The sequence below is a fragment of the Sesamum indicum genome, linkage group LG5 (assembly GCF_000512975.1).
Source record: "Sesamum indicum cultivar Zhongzhi No. 13 linkage group LG5, S_indicum_v1.0, whole genome shotgun sequence".
Classification (NCBI taxonomy): Eukaryota; Viridiplantae; Streptophyta; class Magnoliopsida; order Lamiales; family Pedaliaceae; genus Sesamum; species Sesamum indicum.
Window position 1 is genome coordinate 5,378,037 of NC_026149.1, and position 21,691 is coordinate 5,399,727.

The 21,691-nt window shown below is 33.5% G+C and overlaps 3 protein-coding genes across 3 annotated transcripts in view; 1 reads left to right on the forward strand and 2 right to left on the reverse strand.

Moving 5' to 3' along the window:
* The window catches only part of LOC105162083 (peroxisomal fatty acid beta-oxidation multifunctional protein AIM1), a 10,649-nt gene extending 4,324 nt beyond the window's left edge, over positions 1 to 6,325 (reverse strand). Inside the window, exons 1-11 of the mRNA XM_011080007.2 lie at positions 6,001 to 6,325; positions 5,852 to 5,923; positions 5,195 to 5,257; positions 5,040 to 5,096; positions 4,871 to 4,938; positions 4,684 to 4,765; positions 4,515 to 4,570; positions 3,028 to 3,330; positions 2,540 to 2,626; positions 766 to 940; positions 447 to 568 (exon numbers count right to left, since the gene is read on the reverse strand). Of these exons, the coding sequence (XP_011078309.1) occupies positions 447 to 568; positions 766 to 940; positions 2,540 to 2,626; positions 3,028 to 3,330; positions 4,515 to 4,570; positions 4,684 to 4,765; positions 4,871 to 4,938; positions 5,040 to 5,096; positions 5,195 to 5,257; positions 5,852 to 5,923; positions 6,001 to 6,094 (1,179 nt within the window). The 5' untranslated portion in view covers positions 6,095 to 6,325. The remainder of the gene's footprint in view (positions 1 to 446; positions 569 to 765; positions 941 to 2,539; positions 2,627 to 3,027; positions 3,331 to 4,514; positions 4,571 to 4,683; positions 4,766 to 4,870; positions 4,939 to 5,039; positions 5,097 to 5,194; positions 5,258 to 5,851; positions 5,924 to 6,000) is intronic.
* Positions 10,166 to 12,892, forward strand: LOC105162084 (probable protein ABIL5). Its single transcript, XM_011080009.2, has 8 exons — positions 10,166 to 10,291; positions 10,379 to 10,461; positions 11,233 to 11,380; positions 11,489 to 11,588; positions 11,693 to 11,729; positions 12,061 to 12,215; positions 12,301 to 12,365; positions 12,433 to 12,892. Exons 1-8 carry the CDS (start codon positions 10,208 to 10,210, stop codon positions 12,529 to 12,531), a joined length of 771 nt encoding a protein of 256 aa, XP_011078311.1. The 5' UTR covers positions 10,166 to 10,207; the 3' UTR covers positions 12,532 to 12,892.
* Positions 13,059 to 19,769, reverse strand: LOC105162085 (aspartate aminotransferase, cytoplasmic). The gene is made up of 12 exons (XM_011080010.2): positions 19,561 to 19,769; positions 19,163 to 19,234; positions 18,951 to 19,012; positions 18,790 to 18,873; positions 18,075 to 18,174; positions 17,865 to 17,985; positions 17,431 to 17,594; positions 17,128 to 17,265; positions 16,478 to 16,599; positions 16,246 to 16,340; positions 14,530 to 14,650; positions 13,059 to 13,428 (listed from the first exon to the last, which is right to left on the reverse strand). Exons 1-12 carry the CDS (start codon positions 19,615 to 19,617, stop codon positions 13,344 to 13,346), a joined length of 1,221 nt encoding a protein of 406 aa, XP_011078312.1. The 5' UTR covers positions 19,618 to 19,769; the 3' UTR covers positions 13,059 to 13,343.

A 21,691-nucleotide genomic window follows, 5' to 3' on the forward strand; every position in this document is an offset into this window, starting at 1 on the left:
GTTGGTTCAATAACATCATTAATAAATGTCGATAAGTTTGGGTCCATACCCCTTTGGTTTAAGTTGAATGCATTGGCAAGTTAAAGACAATATCTACAACTCCATGGAGAGGTGTAAGGAATTTCAGGTTAAACGGTTCACAAGGCCATATCCATGACCAGTAAAGACTTGATGAAATACATTGTCTGCTAAAGTGGCCTATATTTTGCAGAACATTCTTTTTGCAAAATATAGTCAAGGAACTGATCATTAGGTTTACCTTTTTACAAAGAATATGTATGTGGATTATAAAACAATTCAAGTTCATGATCAAGAAAAGTCGATGGGTAAAGGATCACAAGTACTTAGCATTTCTTAGTTGGAAAGAAGTTACAATTTTCATGCTTCCAAAAACTGAATTTGTTGCTATATATATTTTGAAGATCAAAATCACTCTCTCTGATTACCTCAATGACCATATCCACATCACTGAATTCAGCATAGTCTAAAACACCTTTAAGCATCAAAAGGGCTTTCTCTGCTTTATCCTGTGCTAACTTTCTTTTTGATACCAGACCTCGGACATTTGCTGCCACACAAGCACAGAGATATATGTAATTAGTGAAGTAAAAGGACATCTAAGCTCCCAAACAACTTCAACTTATCATATTTGTCATCAGATAGGCTGACATCCATTATCTCTATTTGCTAAGTCAAAGTACTACTTGAGTGAGTTAGAGTAGAAATGAGAATTTAATGGGTAGCATTAAGCAAATCTAAACTAACCTTCTATAGCTTTTATTCCCTTGAGAAGATACTCAGAATTGACTTCTTTGAGTATAACATAAATATCACTCAAAATGAGAGCTGTAGCAATGCCAGAACCCATTAGTCCTCCACCAATAACAGCAACTTTCTTTATGGATCTTGGTTTCAGCCCAATATCAGAAATATTAGGTACCTGCACAATTAAGTTTAATTTAATTTTTTATCCAGGGAAAAAGGAAAGTTCTATGAGACATAATAAAAGCAAGTTTTGCAAAAGACAACGGAAAAGCATATTTTAGTTACTATTAATAATAGATTCTCTAAGTGAATTCAGGACATCAATACTGTACCAGCAATAAGATGCAGCAGAGAGGTGCTTCCCATAAAAATATTAATCCGTAATAGACAAACTATGGAGGCACAGAACTGGGGCACCACATTATCATGTAACAGTAAGATTTTGGAGTCCAATTCTCACAAATAAAAGTCATGAGCCTGATGCAATAACCGGAATACTCTCTTTACGGACAAGAATTATGGTATCAAAACAGCCAAGATACCTTACTTACACTATGACTAGTGCTGACGTTAATATCATCTTTATAGAAACTTGAAGAGCCTTAAAAAATCCTCTGCTTACCTGAGGCATTTGATCTATTCTCTCTGCCCGAAAGAAAAGAATCAAACGCACTTCTGCATGACTGTCTTAAATTTTTGAGAAGATGGATAATTGACGAAGAAGAAGAACAATAACGAGAACAAAACAAGAACCAGAAACCCAAATTTACGTGATTGTGGTCTCATCAGGATGCCAGTAGGCTGATGTTTCATCCTAAGTTCTCTACTGTATGCTTAAAGTAGAGCAGCTCAGGGAACTATGCATACAGAAAAAGAACAAGTTGTAAGTTCTTTTCTTTAAAAGAAAAGATGTGCACATATTTGAATGAGAAAGTATGAAAATTGCATGCAAGTCTGGTACTGATCGTAATCAGACAAACATGAGATAAGACTAATATATAATTCTTGAAAAACATGAAAACAAAGATAATAGGCCTTGAAGAGCCAAAGATATGGAAACTGCACATGGATACAACATGGATAAATGCTTGGACAAGGTGTTATCACACTTTAAGTATAATGTATTGAGGGCCTAATAAAGAAACGAACAGAAAAGACTGCTGGAGTTGCATCTGAAGTAACACAAGTATTTTTCCAATTGGAAAGCACCTACGAAGCAGTTTGATAGAGATGGTGAATTATGCATAAATTATATAAGTCAACTCAGAACATGTAACACAATTCTCATTTGGTGTCAAGGTAGAAAGTGGAGAACCGTCAAGGTTGAAAACAGCCAAATATAATAAACACACACACACACACACATTTATACATATATAAGTTGTAATAATTTAGGTACATCAGGCTAGCCATATTTGAGACAGGAAAGTTATCCATCATTCAAGTAAAATCTCAAATCCTAACATGGAATAAATCTAATGAGTAGTATCTAGCAAAACTCTGAACCATAATAATATATACTTCTTTTGACACGATCACGAGAGAGTAAATATAATATGATCAGTCCAACATTGACAAAAGCGTTCCAGAGAGTGTACATGCCTCTTAAGTTAGAACTCAAGATCCATATTCAATGTATTGGCTCAGAACTTATTTGAATAATTTTTCTAGTGAACCTTAATCAAGTATGCAGTTAATTGGTTGACATTGTTCAGAAAATCCTTGCTAATATGACTGGGCAAAACTGTTAAGTGGTCGGTGGTGTAATTTGTACCTTTGTTGTTGCCCTTTGAGCGAAAAATGCATGCACTAGGCCTTTCGATGTGTCTGTTGAGACTAGCTCTTTAAATACCTTTGACTCCTGCAGTAAACAAATATATGCTAGTGAGTTGCTAAATTTCAGGGAAACTTCTTTCCAGAAATTATAACTAAAGATCCAGACAACCTTGTTTTCTTTGCATTTTAAATTTGGCAGTATAAAAATAGTAAGCTTGAGTCACCATTCCATTCTTTTTGGGAATTGACTCGACAAATTGTTACATAGAGTTTCCTAAGAACAAATCGCAGTTTCACATAATAACCTTTACTTTCCGAAAGATGTTCAAAAAGAGACCGCCAAATATGCAGTTCATTTATCCTTCAAGAACCAATTGCCAACTATATAAATTTATTCTGAAACAAGAAGAAGATTTTGCAGATGTTTCTCCCCAACAAAACAGTTTCAGATAACTTTGATAAACCATGTCTTAGAAATGAAATTACCTTCAAAAGCCCATGATATCCACCATGAATGATTCCTTCTTCAATCACATCAAGACATGCCTGGTGTTGAGGCATGTTTTTAGCAGTCTGTTTGGCCTGTTGTCTCGCGGTGTTTATTATATCATGCACTTCAGGCAGGGAACCAAGTTTGTCTGTCCTATGAAGAGAACGCACCCACGGTTTGCGTCGTCCTGCAATGTCTAATGCCCATTGTCGAGATACTTTCAGTAATTCATCTGAAGGCACAACAGCATCAACAAGGCCAAGCTTCTTTCCTTCTTCTGATGTTATCGATTTAGATAACTGTGAAAGTATGGTCGTTGAGTCAACATAAAGCAAAGCCAGCATTTGCAAACAGAATGACAACAAAACATGCATAATACTCACATCAATTAGTAGCAGATTAAAAACCTATCACTCTGGGAGATAAACTTTCAGACAAGATGAAAAGGAGGTATAATTTAAATGCTGTGAAACTTTGACCAATGGTGCATACACTAGACCGCATGTTTCCCTTTCACAAAGAGATTTCAATCACATGACAGAAAAATAACGTTTTTCTATTTCAAAGTTGACCAAAACAGACAGAATGAGCACAGGAGTTACATGAATGATTTTTGCAACCAATGCATGGAAAGGAAAAACGGCAGTTAAGCGACCATTTAGAAGTTTGATCAGTAGTTCCTTAGACCTGATAAATGGGAGAAGTGACGCTTCAAACATAAGTAATATCAAGCAATGCAAAAAATTGAATAGGCAGCCAATAGATCGTATAATTTCTTTCTCAACTTCACCATCAGCAACTTCAACATCGACCAAATAACTTGTGGGTTCCATCTGACTTATCAAAATCCCAATTACCAATTTCACTACATAATTAAAAGTCATATTGCTTTCAATAATTGAATGTCGATTATGTTGAGATTAGATTTTCTCATTCATGCACATTCAATTATCCCACACATGGTACAAGCACCTCAATGCCATGTTATATCCACAGGGACTGAAAAGGAATAAGTATTTTTGACATCTCTCTTTTCTACTTGAAAAGCTTTACATGCACATAGCATTGAGGCTTTTAAAGGTTGCAGAATAAATTTGGACGAGAGACACACTTACTATGAGGAACACAGCATAGGCTACAATCGCCGAGCACTAACAAATGATAGAAAGTGAAATCAGGCAGAAAGATGCATGCTTGGACTAAGTATTTGAATCACGTGAGATGGTTGCAAATGAAGTGTACTTCTCCTTTTCAATATATAGCACAGTCATATAAACTGATATATAAATTCCCTATAATACACATGACACACATAATAATCACCAAACAACAAAAGTATAAAGAGAAACTAAAAGAGTATGCTGAAACAGTCATATAATAAACTCTTCCACAAAAGCACATCTTATGAGTTTACATGTTTAGAACCAAAATTTAATCTCTTTATCCTTTCTGCTTTGTGATGAGTTACAGGGAGGAAATTTACCAGCATAATTTCAAGAGCTTTTGGCAACCCTATAAGCCTTGGCAGACGTTGTGTGCCTTGAATAACAGCCATGAAAAGAATGTCAATCAGTTAGTAGAAATGAATGAATTTCTCTACAATGAGCTACTGACTAATTGACCAAAAAATGTTACTTAGCAGGCAATCTTACCTCCTGAGCCAGGAAGAACTCCTAGAGTGAGTTCTGGCAGACCAAGTTGTGTTCTGGGTGCAGCAATGCGAGCATGGCATACCTGCAATAACACTTAGAAATATGATGATGGTATACTTTACCAGATATGATCAAATAAGTGTAAACTACCAGACATTTTTAAGTGTATGCGGAGAAAATCACAAACCAAAGCCAGTTCCAAGCCACCTCCAAGTGCGAGCCCCTCGATAGCAGCAACAGTAGGTTTCTTTCCATCTGATTAAGACAATATTAAGCAGCAAAGAGATTTAGGAGAAAATTCAGGAGTACTAAATCTTAAATCTGAGAAAGCATGGAATATTGAATTAGTCAAGGACCTTCTACCACGTTCGTGAAGATATCAACAGATGCATCAGGTAAGATAGAAATATCTCCTGCACATACAAAAATCATTAATTCCCAAGCACGTAGTACAGGTTCTAGCTTGATCGTTAAAGTAAACACAAAGAAAGACATTAGACTATGCACGTACCTGTTTTATGTACCATCTCAAACACATTGATGTCGAAGCCGCCAGAGAATCTTCCACCATTGCCTAAGAGTTGAGTAAAATTAAAAAATCAGTTGTCAAATCTCTCCAGATAAAAGAGATCAGTATGATCGTGACCATTAGTCCACTTAAGGGACAGAATCGCAGAGATGATGTTGATACTATAATTAAACCTGGTAACTTATGATGAATAACAAGTGCCTTGAGTTGAGAGATAGTTCTCTACCATTTACATATTAGCTGAGAGGTCATAGCATATTGAACAAGGTCTTCAGCTAGTAACCAAATTCAGGAACATGCAGATGAACATGAATCTTCAGTTAAGTTTTTAGTTGTTGCTATAATTATACTATTCCACTAGATCCTCTATGAAAAACCAACATAACTAAAAATACTAGAAAAAGCAAGACAACTGAAAAAAATACAATCAAATATATAGTTGATTGGAGATTCCTGACTAAAATCAAAACCAAAAGCAGTAATACTATCAGAAAGTAACTTTTTCCACACAACATACATCGAGTGGAACAGTTGATAGCGATATCAACAATCACCAATCACTCAACAATATACGACAATCCAAAACTGGAAAATCCAAAAAAGAAAATAATAATAATAAGTCCAAAAAAGGAGATATACCAGTAACAACAATAGCTTTAACATCATCCCTTCTCATGGCCTCACTAAACTTCTCCTTCAGACCATCGAAAACTACAAAGAAAAAACAAAGCCTAGTGAAAAGATAGTCACCATAATTCCAACCACACCACAACTTCCCCAAAACTTACCGGTAAGGGCAAGAGCATTGACGGGAGGGTTAGAGAAGGTGATTATTGCAACGCCGTCGCTTCCGACCTCCATAGTTACTCTAGCCTGCTTCATTTTTCCTCCTCCTCTCTTCTTTCCTCTGGATCAGAAAATGCAGAGACAAAATAATAGTAGTACTAGCATTCAAGCTTGAATAAGAAATTATAAGTAGAGTAGAGTGGGCGAAATTAAGAGGAAAACGCAGCCACAATGACAAGGCAATTTCGTAGTTGACCGACGAGTTGATGCAGTGTGGGCATCGCCAAAAACGTGGTGGCCCCGGAGTTCCACTCCTGTTTCAGGTAGCAAAGACTGGGTTTGGATTTTCTATTTCGGGTCGGATGCCTCTTTTACTTTCATCAATTCTCTGCTCCTCCTTTGTTGCATATAATAAATAATTTTTTTATATTTTAAAATATATTATAAATTAATAGATTATATTAAAAAATAAAAAATTAATTCATTAGTTAATCTAAAATTTTAAAAATTTAATAAGTTAATTATCTTATTAATTAAAAGGCATTTTTAACTTCATAAAAAATTAATCCAGTGATATTATTAACCGCTATTTGTGAGTACGAGAGATTTTTTTCTTTTTTATATTAGTATAAATATACATATTATGTATATAACAATTAGAATTAATTACACTTAAATCTCCTCTGAAAATATAAAACTATATTTTTTCTTAATATTTTTTTAAATTACACTTACATCCTCTCTGAAAGTTCTTTTTTTGCACCTAACACCACTCCCTTGGAATTTGGACGAAAAATGCTAGCGCTAAAAAAAATTACATAAATTTTTAATTTTGTCGCTCATTTAACATTTTATGTATATATTTTTTGTACTTACAAACTGTAATACACATATGTGGAGTGAGATTAAAATTATTACATTTTTTCCTTACAAGGAAAAAATATAAAATGAGTGGTAAAATTAAAAATTTATATAATATAAAATATAAATGAAATAAATAAGTGTATAAAATATAACCAAAAAAATAATATTTATGGTCGGTGGGTTATAATTATTGCTATTGTGAAGAAAAACGTATTATTTAAATTATATATTTATTTTTTATATTTTGTTATGCAATTTTGTTGATCCAACGTTGAATAAAAGTGGAAATATTACTAAAATTGAAGGATATTAAATGAAAATTATTCAAATTAAATAAGGGTTGGTAAGTTTCAGTACTTATGGGGATGATGTTAATAATTAGCTATTTTCGTATGTAAATAGCATAGATATAGATACGCTCATAACTAAGAATACACGACTTTCGACCATATGTTTAATATTTCTATTATTTATATATGCGTACTATTCCGAAAAATGAGAAAGCAAAATTGACTATCCACAACCCCTTTGAAAGATTGTACTTGCGTGTGCACCGGCCAAGATCTCTACGATTAGGACTGGCAGATGAGTCGAGCCTGCTCGATTTTGAGCTCAAGCACAATTACCTCAACTCGCGAGCTTTTTTTATTTTTTTATATATATTTTTATTTTTGAAATTTTTATATATTTGATTTCATATTCAATACTTTATTAAGTTTATACTCAAAATTGACCATATGTTATAATTGTTAATTGATATCATACATTTTATTTTGGATAATAATAAATTATTGTACTTTTATTTATACATTTAATGTTTATACAAAATTAATTTAATCAACAGCTTGGTAAATTATATTATCTTTTATAAAATAATTATTTAATATAACACATGTAAATTTTATGTTATATTTAATATATACTTTTTTTTAAATTGACAAGTTATTTACTTATGAGTTTTTTTTATCTGTTTTTAAATTTTATATTTATATCAAGATACATATTATGCGTTATGCAATCTATTTTATTATTTATAAATTTATGTTGAAATTTAGTGATTTCTATGAAGTAATCTAAAAATAATGATAATAAAAATACTAATGATGGTTGAATAATTTAATTATTTTATTATATGTATAATGAGATCAAAAAGTTTAATAAACAATTACGATATCTTCAAATTCGGGCACCCGATTCATCCCAAATTCAAATATATATAAGATTATGTCCATTACATCAAATCACACGATAAGATTTAAAATCACATGACCTAATTCAACGATATAACATCTTGAAAGATTACTCTTATGTTTTGAGTACGATATCTCAACATCCGTATATCCAATAAATCTACAACTTTACCAAATGTATTTTCTATAAGTTTGACCATATCTAACAGTTTAATTTGAATTTTATGGCCCAATTAATACATATTGTTTAATAATGTACGATGATAATTAAATTAATGCAATACTAATATTTATAAATATACAAATTTATTTCGGATTGTGAGTATATATTAATTTCAACTATAAAGTATTTTTATGTATTTCAATTGTATTATTCCAGATAATTGATACTTTTCTATAATTTTAAATTGTTCAGTATTGATTTTTTGGGTATATTTTACTAATTATATTATTACTAAACTAATCAGTCGTCCTCGGGGCAGAATTGTAAACAACAGAAAAGAAATAATTAACTGGGAGAGGCCTTAATGTTTTGAATATGGTCCCCATGTTACTCGTGTCGCACTCCTGGCTCATGCCACTCTCTGCCTATTTGTTTATGTTTTTATTTTCAGTTTTTGAAATCGATGGTATAAAAATGAGATCGACTAAATTTTTATTAGTTTGGGGTGTAATTTTAATATGATAATATTAGAATATAGTATAAGTCTGTTTTATTTCCCCGCTTCTTTTCTCAATGATGACTGTGATATTTATACTGATACAATCTTATGATAATTAAGGTAGAAAAGGATAAAGTACTACTTTATTCCGCACCTACCTTTATTACATGGTTAGGATTAATTGGTCAGAACCATTTCAGTAATTCGCTACATCTGCGTCGATTTGGTAAGTTGACCTCTCTTTTTTTCTTTGATTCATTTCTTTCTTCAGCACCTTCATTTGTTTTCACGAATATCAATATTTTCTTCTTCAACACATTCCTTTTCGACTGTAGAGTCTTTTCCTATTCTAAGGGTTTGTATGGTTGGGCGAAAAGTGGGTGCGTAAGAAGAGTAGAATTAAAAATGAATGTTAATGATGGGAAAAATCCTGATTTGGCAAAAATACCCTTAATGAAGGGCATTTTTGTAAATTTTCGGTATAAGATCCGCATACCACTAAGACGGGTCGGAAAGAACCCGCTCCAACAACTGAAGACCCGAGTAATAAAAGCCGTTTGATCTGAGACGCTATCTTCTAGATGGTGACACGTGGCTCAAACCACCGTATATATCTGAAACTATAAATACTCTGAGACGTCATTTATTGAGGTAACTGTTGTCTATTATTTTCGACCTACAATCTTAGCTCGCACAGTTCTACCTCAATCAACTCTAACTTGAGCGTCGGAGAGTCGTAGTCGGGGACACACCCGACGAGCCCCACGTTCGTGTTTCAATTCTCAGGACCCAATCACTCGATCTTGGGAGGATATGTGGCTGAGAACGATCTACAGTCGTGGTCACATGTTTCGAGCTTGATCAAATGTATAAGAATAAGTTTGATGTTTGGTTCGAAAAAATAGATGAAGGATAAATAAAACTTAAAGTATATGAAACTCATTTGCGGTTCAATTTTGTTTTTCGTCAAAAATTGGGCAAAAATATAAATATATAAGGCCAAAAAGACAAAACAAAAAATACATATTTTATTTTTATTTATTCTATTAACCGTACACATAATTTTCCTCCAAATATTTTCTCAAACACCAAAAAGCCGTCCTACTTGGGTTGTCGTCAGTCCACGAGGTTTCCCAAAAAGCAAAATTCGTTGATGCAAGTTATAAAAGGAGAGAAACAGAAGATCACGGGCCACCGAAGGACTTAGGTTTGCGATGTTGTTTCTCCTGACCTGACAAAATCCTCGAATTAACTGCATGCAAACAGATAGAATCTCTGTTAAATGTGTCGTTGGCTGCTTCTCCCTCTCTCACTTCTGCCATCAAATATTCACTTGAGCACAAACAGACACAGGAAAAAGTTAAATATCAAGAATCACGAGACTCCATTAATCACCGACTTCTCCATACACATGATATATATATATATATATATATATAGAGAGAGAGAGAGAGAGAGAGAGAGTTTAAGTTTGAATGTGTTGAAAAAACACTATGGAAAAGACGAGAAGAATACAGCAGGAGGACTCCAGCATTTGTTTGGTTGATAATGCAAAAGAGTTGGAGAAATGTGTGCAAGTCAGTCATGTTTTTGCACATCAGTCTTTTGTTCAGCTTCTTTTATAATAAATACTGATTTGAGGGGTGTGAATAATTTGGTTGCAGGAGCTGAGGAATTTCAGCTCTCAACTCTACCATGCTGCTGATTACTGTGAAACAAGTTTCTTAAACACACAAGACAAGACAATGTAAGTGCTTTTATCTCGGGTCTCAAATCTTGTTCACTTTCATCATCTCTACTCTACTTCTGCGTAGGCTTAAATATATTTTTGGTTCTATAATTTTCTTATTTTGTTATTTATATCTTAACATTGACTACGAAGTAGGACGAATCATAATTTCAATCCAAATACGAGAAATCTAAATTTTATCTTATTTTTTTTCCATTCAGAGTTTTTTACACATTATTATTTTTGCAAAAGATTCCGTTGTATTTAAAACTAATTTATGACTAAGTTTAATTGAAACTCAAGATGTACGGTGGGCAGACTGAATTAGGTCGGCCCAAGACTGTATTAGCATAATAAAAGAAAAGCGGGCTGATTTGGCCCTGGCGCGATTGGATTTTGGGCTTATTATTATCTAACTTAATTATACTACAAGCTTGTCATTCAAGTTATTATTGAAATTCATTATGTAATTTTGATTACTTATTTTCTTTATTTATTATTTCATAAGACAACTATAAATTTAAGTAACTGTTCAAAAGAATAATACAATTTCATAAATAAATAAAACAAGCCCAATCGAGGTAGGTCCAGACCCGGACTAGGCCTCAGCTATGCTGGTCCATGCATCCATTCTGAGTTTAAAAATGAACCCAATTAAGAGTATTTACTCGGTCAGTCTTTTCTAAACTGGTCCACATCGGTCCTAAACCATCGAACGAGTATTAATTTTGTCATTATAGTGTTGCACCCACATTTACCTTGAATTCTAATTTGTATGTAAGCATGCAGTGTGGTAGAGACAACAAAGGAGTACATTTCCAGGGCTGTTGCCACAGTGGTTGATCATTTAGGCGGCATCTCAGCTAATCTTGAATACTCTCTTCGTAATAGCGATTCAATTCCTCAAACAGAACACAAAATTGACATGTTGAAATTGGTCAGAACCAGACGACCCTCCAAACCCTTTTCAGTAATGTATATCCTTCTCAATTCTCTGAAAGAACGACCGCTCACTAATGAGTTTTTCTCATCGTATTGTCGACAGAGAATTGGTACATGGCAGCAACAGTCACACAAACTTGCCCTGGAAAGATTTTACCTGACTGCCGATTTCTCCAGACACCACTGTCGCTATATATTGCCGCGTGCGGAATAACTTGAAATCGTGTTTCACTCAATAGATTATTTATGATATTCTGCATACATTTACATGTGTTTTTTTTTTTATGTTTCTTTTGTTTGTGACCAGCTTCAAAAGATTCTGAGACGAAGAATGTGGAATCAAGGTGATCAGCTTTAGTCCGCGATAAATGCAATTTACTTTCTGTGATATGCAAAATGAGTAAAAAAAATTATTATGAAAAAAGAATTAGCAAATTACCCCCTATCAATGATTTAGATAAGAGATAATTTGCAAATTTTTTCACATGGAATTTTTTGCTCATTTATCACATAACGAAGTGTGTGTAAATGCATTTTTTCCCTTAAAAGTTTCGGTTTGGCAATTGGATTGTAAATATTCGAGAAAATGGATTGAAGGAAATTTTAGTTCTCTAATAATGAGGTAAATTGCTTTATTTTGAAAAAAACAAGAGGTAACTCGACATAATAATGCAGGTGTACTAAAGACGAGGTTGAGGCGGAGAATGAAAAAAGAAATGAATTCGAGACGGAGGAGCCACTATTTTTGCACACCTATAACTGCAAGCCATCTTCGCAAGTTGAGAACTCAAAAATGGATAGGGTGAAAAACAAGGAATTTTTACCTGCAGGTACGTAATAGAATCAGAAATTCGCTTAATGAAATAGTTCCAAAATCAACATTCTCTAATATTTCTACATTTTTTGTTCTGGCAGTGGTTCCGGTGCATGATCGCCTAGCGATATTGCCAAAAGCTGAGCAATCCAGATTCCAGTTTCAGGTAGGATTCCTTGTTTGTTAAGTGTTGCGTGATACCATAACAATGACAGCGAACCTTGTGGATGCAGGGAGCGCACAGGCAGAAACCCAACATGATCAGTTGGAAAGTGATGCAGAACAAAGACATCACATCGCTTATTCGGCGTCGCAAACAAATTCTTACTTAATTACAACTATGGAACATTATATCTAGGTTCTAGTTAGTTTGAGGTGGTGGAGTTTAACTGTAACCATAGTTAGTTTCTGCTTTGAAAAGATTATGGTTCTCCTGGTGGATTCTCTGGAGTTTGATAGACTGGATTAATGACCCCAAAAAGACGGCATTTGGGGAGATGAATCCTACTTTCGCCCGGGATGATTTTGATCCTCTATTTGAATTCATGTTTCTGGTGATTTTTATCGGATTGGGATGGGCGGATCCTGTTATGTATATATTATATTTTTGTTTTATAACATATTAATTTTATATAACTTATAAGATCTTATAAAAAAAATTAGAAAAAATAACTTTTTTTTAAAAATTTATAAGGTCCAATATATCTTATTTTGAGATGTTATAAACTCTTTAAAAAAAAATTAGCGGAATAAATATTTAAAATTTATAAACTCTCAAACATCTTATAAAATGTTTTGAGGAGCTTATAAGCTTAACCAAACACCCTCTTAGTTCAATAGTCCTTTATGAAATGCTCCATCTCCCAAATTGATGTGTATATATCACTTCTGATGTAATTCACATAAAGGGCATGACCAACCTGAACTGGGAAAAACCGAGTAACTATGGAGGACTATTCCGCCAGTACGCAACCACAGACAGTATTTATTTAGCAAAAGCATAAATTCGTTAGGAGTCTCCAATTCAAGCAGAGAAAGTGTCAGACCGAGTATGATGGTCTCTTTAAAATCCCGTTTCATTTTATTGAAGAAGTTAAATCATGTGAAGAGTGATCCAAAATTGCTCATTACGAAAATGGCTGATCTATGCAGCACTGGTAACGGCAGCATGTATGGCATCTGCAAGATGAGGAACTGTTTTTGAACTAAGACCTGCCATGCTGATCCTCCTGCAAAGAAAGGGGCGGGAGAAGAACAAAGAATTTAGGCGCATGCTTCATGTAAGAGATTGTAGAGAAGAATTTCAAAGAAAATGTTGAGAATCAAATAAGGATGGTGCTGCACTACTTTAGTTGGTCTAGTTATCTAGATGCTCCACGCCTTCTAGTCTTCCATTTCTCTGCTTACTATGAGCATTCGACCATTTAATTATACATAACTAAAAGGTAAGTGACGGGCCGCAAAGTTATACCAGTGTAGCTGGAGTTTCAGTATGGCCAACACAAAATGCGCAGCAACCAAGTGGGTTCTTTTATGCTGTGGTTTTATAGAAGGTTGAGTCATTTATGGTTGACCCACACAACCCATCTTCCATGATTTGTGCTTCTTCATTTGTGTAAACACAGTTCACTATGGGAGCCAATGACCACAAGATGAGTCAAAAGCTTTCAAGAGAATAAATTGTTGACGGGTTTGTGCCTCTCAGCAAACCACATTAACCCAGAAACCCAGGCACATGTACAATTTTTCAACAATAGAATGCATGACATGATTTTCCTGTGGAGAAAACGAAATCTCATTCTTTCATGCCTGAACTTGGTTATTAACTTTGGGTTATATTAATACTTTAGAACAATGAGATATAAAAACATAATTGAAGATGATCAAATGTTCAATGAATGGAGGTTGTTTATGCATGTTATCAGATGGTGAAGCATACAATGAAGATGAGTTGCTACTCTGACTCCATAGATGGTAATCAGAGCAATAAGTCACACACATATACATATATGTGCTAATATATTTATATGTACATACATATATATAGAGAGAGAGAGGACGTGAGGAAGGAAACTGAAACTTCTGCAGAATAGGTTTATCAGTATGGAAAGACTATGATAGCCTACTTTAACAGATAGAAGCATCTCGTAACTTCTGTAATCTGTTAAGGATTCATTAACACCAAATAAGTTGCTCTAGACAAAAGCAAACTACTCTCACACCATTTAGCCTTGTAGCACACCGAATTCTCAGATGCAAATTATCTATGCCAAGTTCAACATTTAAGTACTACTAGTTATCAGGTGCAAATCAACAATTAAATTTCTTACCCATCAGATGTCATGTATATATGGTACTCCTTCGTCATGAATGCAACTTGATTGGTATTCAACCCTGTAAATGTGAACATCCCTATTTGCTTTATAATATGACTCCAGTCGCCCGGTGTCCCTGTCAATACATTAGCAAATTTGAAAGACGAACACAATATATATAACAACCGACAAACCACCAATGAGATTATAATGAGAAAAGGTAAACAAAGTGCAGTGGTAATCAGATTTTGACCTGTGCTACAAGCATAAATTATCAACAATAGAACATGTCCAACTATTCTATAACAGCCATATACATACAACAATAAGGTTCCCATATTAGGATAAGTCAAAATACACTATTCACTTTCCTTCTCTTCTCTCTCTCTTTTTTTTTTCTCTTTTTACTGTCACCTCTCTTTCTGACTGTTTTAAGAGTTGTGAATTGGAAGCACAAGTAACAAAGAAAACTGGATCATTGGAATCCATTAATATTCTGAGCGCAATAAGTCAAGATTGGAAGCACTTAGAGTTGATTCCGTCAAGGCAAAAGAGAAGATAGATGCATGGGCGACACTGGGAAAGAATGAAGCTTCAGGAGTAAGCTGACGAGTGCAGTAAGAAAGAATTATGGAGAATGCCCAACTATAGTAAAATTATTAAGTTTATCAAAATTGTAATGTTTGTATTAATGAACCTTGTGTAACTACAAGTAATTTGTGCAACAAACTTACAAACATGAATGACTAACTATCTAGAGCAAGTCAACAGCAATCTTATAGTCATAACAAATCAATATTACTTTCAAAATGCTCTCATTGTCTCAATTCTTTTGTTTGCCAACTTCTTAAGTCTTAGATCCAGTTTCATGCCTCAAAGTTGAGAAATTAAAGATGCACAACCTTTCTCAAGCTTGGGTCATAATAGTCATCGTCATTCGATGTTTGTTACTAATAATCCAAGTGACTCGTTGGGCTAATGTACTTTGGGGGATAATTTAGCTCTCTTGGTGGAAAGACGACATAAGTAATGCTAAAGCATTTGAGGCTAAAATTATTTTTTATAATGTTACCTTACATGGAAATGAGTAGTATTTGGTAGGAAGACAAGTCTAGACGTCAAAGTTTGTGATTTTTTTGTATAACAAAAGCCAGGGATTCAACTAAAACATGTATACATTCAGGAAATGTAAATTAAGCTCTGCATAGGGAACGTAAATCAAGATATGCATGTAATATGATCCGGATTTCATGTTATCTATAGTGATATCATATCTTTTGGCATGTAATCTAGTTTATAATTTAATGGGTAACATTTCTATTGGGGTCTTGTTATGCAATATATGCAATTCATGCTTACATATATCAGAGAGAGACTCTTTACAAGTGCGATGCTGGATTATCTTAAGTTCCACATACTCTTCATATACAAGTCCTTCCTTCTTTTCATGGTTCATTGCTCACTTCGGCACATTTTTGAAGAGTCACCAGTAAAAACCTTAATTACAGATTTGTTTTCATGGATCTCTAAGACATTGACCCTTAGTCAATATTTTCATTAGCCTTCTTGTTCTAAGGCATGGATCAAATTCATGCCCCCATGAAAAAAAAAATGAAAAAGACAGGTCGATAGATATATGTTTATTTTTAGTTCGACCCAATAACAAAGTAAAAAAACAATTATAAATTCATTGGATTGTGACATATATATAAGCAACCCAAATCATCTTACCTCTAGCACATAAAGCATCGTAAAGTTGCTGGCGCATGCTGATAATCCTATCAGCCATGGCTTTCAGCTCAACGGACCATTCTGTATACATGTCCCTGTATGTCGACCATGACGTTTAAGAGGCCAGCAATACAATGTCATTAGGAAGCAAAAGTGAATAGTCATCACTTGGTCAGCAAGTAAAGAAAAGAATGCAATTTCCTTGTACTAATATGATTCAGATAATCTGTACCCGTCCTTCAATATGGTAGCCACAATAGATGCACCGTGAATAGGTGGATTAGAGAACATTGGCCTGATGACCAATTTCAATTGGCTTTCAACCCTGGTCGCAACGTCTGCAGTTTTGCATACCTGTGAATCAAAGTTAGCCTCTGGTATGACATTGGTGATTTAGGAGGCAATATAAATATCAGGATAAGTAAATTCTTAGCATTTCGATTGACTTTATCTCTCTTAATGCTCTACACTAGTTCATTAATGCTATATCTCTACATGGATCTTTTCAGCAGAGCTATTAAACAATAATTAATGATCTTTTAATAACTACAAACTTGATTTGATTCATGACACTTGCATACTTTTTGAATTTGATAGGTTGTCTATCACAACCAGCAATGCATAGATCCCTTTTTCTTGATTATTTCCCTTTCCTTGACTATTGCCTAAACCCTCACCGTCACCAACCACCCAAGAAGAACCACATATTCAACTTCCTCATTGGTGTGTGTGAGCACCTCTTTGGAAAGAAATGCTGTCTGTAAACTTTAAAGCATAAAAATTTTCAAGTTTTCACCAAAATACTATTCTTATAAATACAATTGCATTTAAAACCAAAGGAATGATCAATAAAACGCCTGGAATTGCAGGTGTGAGACTCACAATGCTAAGAGCACCAACTCTTTCACCATATAGGCCCATGTTCTTAGCATAACTTTGCGCTGCAAGGCATTCTCCTCCATCAGCAACAAACAATCTAATAGACTCTGCATCCGCATCAAGATTCCCGCTAGCAAAGCCCTACAAATTAGAAACTCATTACATCAATTACATGACGCAATTGGGCAGGTTGTTGAATTCAAAATCAGATTTGCCAAGTAAAGAAGATCTATCAGAATTGCAGTAATTTGTAACTCTATTGTTACAGAAACAGTTCTAACATCTAGTTACATCATTACCACCTACCTGATATGCACTGTCAAAAAATGGCAGCAATCCTTTTGATCGCATCAATTGCCTGATTTGCTCCCACTGATCAGAAGTTGGGTCTACCCCTGTTGGGTTATGTGCACATGCATGAAGAAGAACTATTGCCCCAGATGGTGCACTCCCAAGATCTTCCAAGAGCCCTATATACAGAGGTACGGTAGGGTATAGATTATAACAATTGTAACAATCATTTCAGCAGAAGTGAGCTAACTTCAGAAACAAAATTTTATTCAGCACTTCATTCAAAATCTTTGAATAAGTTACTGCAGCTTAGATGACTTATTTTGAGACTAATTCGAAAATCCAGATGGACCCATTAGAGAGTAAGAAAGAAAAGGAGAGAGAAAAAGTAGCAGTCTAACATAAAAAGGAGGGGAAAAAATGCCACAATGAAAATGAGAGTCTAATACCTGAAAAGTCCAGGCCTCGTGTACTTGGGTCATAATATCGATAAGACTTTACTGACAATCCTGCTAAAGTGAAAACCTTTGGATGATTTCCCCATGTAGGCTGGGGGATATATATGGTTTTCTGGCAATAGAATTATACGCATTTTATCAACATGCCTTCAAGATCTTGGAATTTTTACTGACAGAATAAAGTGAAGGCCAGTGACTTACTTCATGATAATGTCTGGCCAGAAACTCAGCTCCAACCCTCAAAGAGCCTGTACCAGACAAGCACTGGACAGTAGTCACCCTATTCTCCTGAATGGCGGGGCTGTATTCACAGTTCAAAAGACAATCAATTAATCTAGAGTTGATATAAATATAACTTCATAAAGATGACAACTGGGAATAAACAAAATAATATTAGTACACTAAGATTTTTGCTCATTATAAAGTTCAAAAAAAGCAACAGAACAAATATAAGTTATTAATCAAGAAAAAGTTTTAAATATGCAAAAATATGAATCTACTTCAAATAACCACAATACATAGTTTTCCACAGCTCCAGAATAACGCAGCTGTTATAGCTCCACTCTTGTTTGCTTCTCACCTTCCACGAGTTGAAAATATTTTATTCAAAGACAACAGTATAAAACTTCAACAACTTTGATACAATTCATTGAGCATCTCTATGTTAGTATGAGATGATTCAGCCTGTACTTCAAGATCACCTCAAAAGAAAGAATTCCATGATAATCCTTAACATTTCTTCCGGCCAAATGATTTCGTCGAAAGATGACCCTAATTCCGCTTAACAAGGAACTTGTCGAACAATTAAAAAGTCCGATAGACCATAAAGCAATTGCTTCATTCAGTAAACCAAAATCTAAGATCCACTTTCAGTTCCAACCAGGTGCAAGTCCAACTCAGTTACAGGTTCTGTTACCTGTTAGCTCCAAAAATAAGCTTGGCACTCAATTTGTTAAAATCCGCCAATCCAGTAATTGGAAGATATTCTTTCACACGGGACCTGTACAACAAGAAATTGAAAATTACAATTTATATGTCACCACCCAATTCAAAATTTATGCGCATTGACAAACTTACTGATCATTCACAAGCATTTGCTCTGCCTTTCTTACTACATTGAGAACAAGAGGTTTTCCTTCCTGGCATTTACCAAATACAGAGAAACCAGTTTTGTTTTTAGATTAAAACATCGGATCATCAAGCATGATAAATTGTACATAAAGTTTTTCCGCCACATTCCATTTCTTTGATAAAATACATTCTATCCTTCAGAGGAATAACGAACAGACCTCGGTTCGATAAGCACCAACACCCAAATTCAACTTAACTGGGCTCTGATCTTTGTTGTATGCAACAGTAACCTGTTTCATTTATGATCCAAGATCCAAACATATCAGCTCAAATAAAAAGCTAAAATTAAAACAAAATCAGCGTCATAGATTATTTGCATGACATAGAAAGCAGAAATTACAAAAGAACAAAACTTCATTCAAATTGATCTGGAATCATTTCTGACTCCAATACCGAAACCACAGTTAAAAATCAGCAAAGAATAAAAAAAAGGAACGAGAGAAGGGGGAAACACAAAAACAAGGGATCCCGGATGTTCCTTCAAATGTTTCCAAAAACTACAATCCACAAAAACCATAAGAACAAAACCAGCAAAAAGATGTTAATGTTACGTTACCCCTAAGATGGGATCTTCAGGGGCTTGGACAACGCTGGCGAAAACAGAATCAGACATTCTTCGGATTCTCAGAAACTTGAGAAAAGAGGGTTTTTGTGTCACAGTGAGGCTGGCTTCTGGTTACTGTTGAACTTCTGTATCAAGGTAATGCGTGGGGAAGTGAGGGAAGAACAAGAATGTTAAAAACTTAAAAGCGTGACCGAGGGGAAAGGAAACAGTGGGCGGTTGGAACCGAAACCGGAGCATAATTTGACTGACCGTTTGTCCGCAATTACAAGGAGCTGACGCGGCGATCTGTGGGCTCTCCACTATTTTACCACACTCCAATTGTTTCAAAAGTTACGGATCATGTTTTAGTCTACGGGTTGAAAATGTTGAATGCAATTTATCATTTGTGAAATCATAAATAAGTAAATTATCATTGTATTAAAAAAAAAAATAATAATAATTACATTCTTCTATTGTGAGATTGATATAATTATACAAATTTTTTATAATTTGAAAAATTGTATCCAGCATTCTTGAAGTTTGCTTCCGTTTAATAAATAAATTTTTAAATTAATCAAATTTATCGAATTTATTGATATTAACCTAAAATATCAAAAAAAAAGAATCTATGTTTATCCCAAATTGACTTTATCACTGAATTGTAATAAGTCAAATAATTTTTTATGATCAAATTATTCTCATACGTCTTCACGCATTAATTCATGCGAGGAGGTAAATCTTCACAGTTATAAGGATAAGTTAGTCTGAATAAAATTATTTGACCTGCAATAAATCATTAAGAAATCAATTAAGAGTAAATATCAACTTTCATTTGCTTTTTTTTGTTAATATCATCAAATTCAGTAAATTTTGACTAACGAGGAGCTTACTTCAGGGGTGTTAGATGTAATGAATAGATACAATAAATACACAAAAAGTTTTCATAGAATTATTTTATTAATTTGGTAATAAAATTAAGTTATTAACTATTTATTCTTTTAAATAAAATTGAATAATTACATATTCGGCTTTTTTAACATATTTTCTTTAAAAATTACGATAAAATATATCTATTCATTTTTTTTTTCCTAAAAATATTTATTTTTTGGTTAAGTATATATATTTATCAATTTCTTTCAAAAAACATATATGAGCTATTGGTTATATTATATTTATTGTGTATTACTATATATATATATATATATATTAATATATGCTCCATTTTTAATTTAAATTCTTCACTTATTAAAAAATTAATTAAAAAATAATTTGGTGATGATTTAATGTGCAAACTACTAAAACGTATTGAAAATAATATAATTACTCAAAGTACGAGGGATATTTTTGTCCAACCATAAGAAATGTAAAATATATCAACTTGCAGTCAATTTTTTGAAGTTTTAATCATCACAGAAAATAAATAAAAATTAAAAACATCTCAAACTACTTATCATTTATAATATTTTATTATATAATTTAAACTATATTAAATTAATAATATATAAAATATAATATAATATAATTTAAATAAAGATTCCGGCAAAAATACTTGCGACATTATCAGCATTATATTTGCAAATTGCGGGTAAAGGAGATTAATGAATGTGTATTTATATAAATATTTTGATAGCATTGTTACTTACTTTTTGTTTAATTCGTCTAACAAAATGACCTCATTTAAGTATGTAATTAATTAACTCTCAAGTGTGATTAGTATTATATTAAAATTAGGGATAACTACATTACCCTCCCCTGAGATTAGGTGTAATTACACGTAAACTCCATATGGTTTGAGAAATTACATCTAGCATTCATGAGGTTTACTTCTGTCCAACCAATAAGTACCCTTATTAGTCTAAATTTATTAAATTTTCTTATGTTAATGAAAAAGTTTAATGAAAATTGATGTTTACCCTTAATTGACTCAATTGGGATTGGTGTATTGGGCATCATTGACCTTTTTTATATTTTTCGGGCCAAGTTTTGTTTGAGCTATACATATTAATTTTATTTATTCATGATCAATAAAAGTTATTTTACCACGATATTTAATTCATAGTTATTAAAATTATAGCCCATAGCCATTTTTTATGTAGTGATATAGATAGATACATAGATAGGTATATATTTAGAATATAGATAA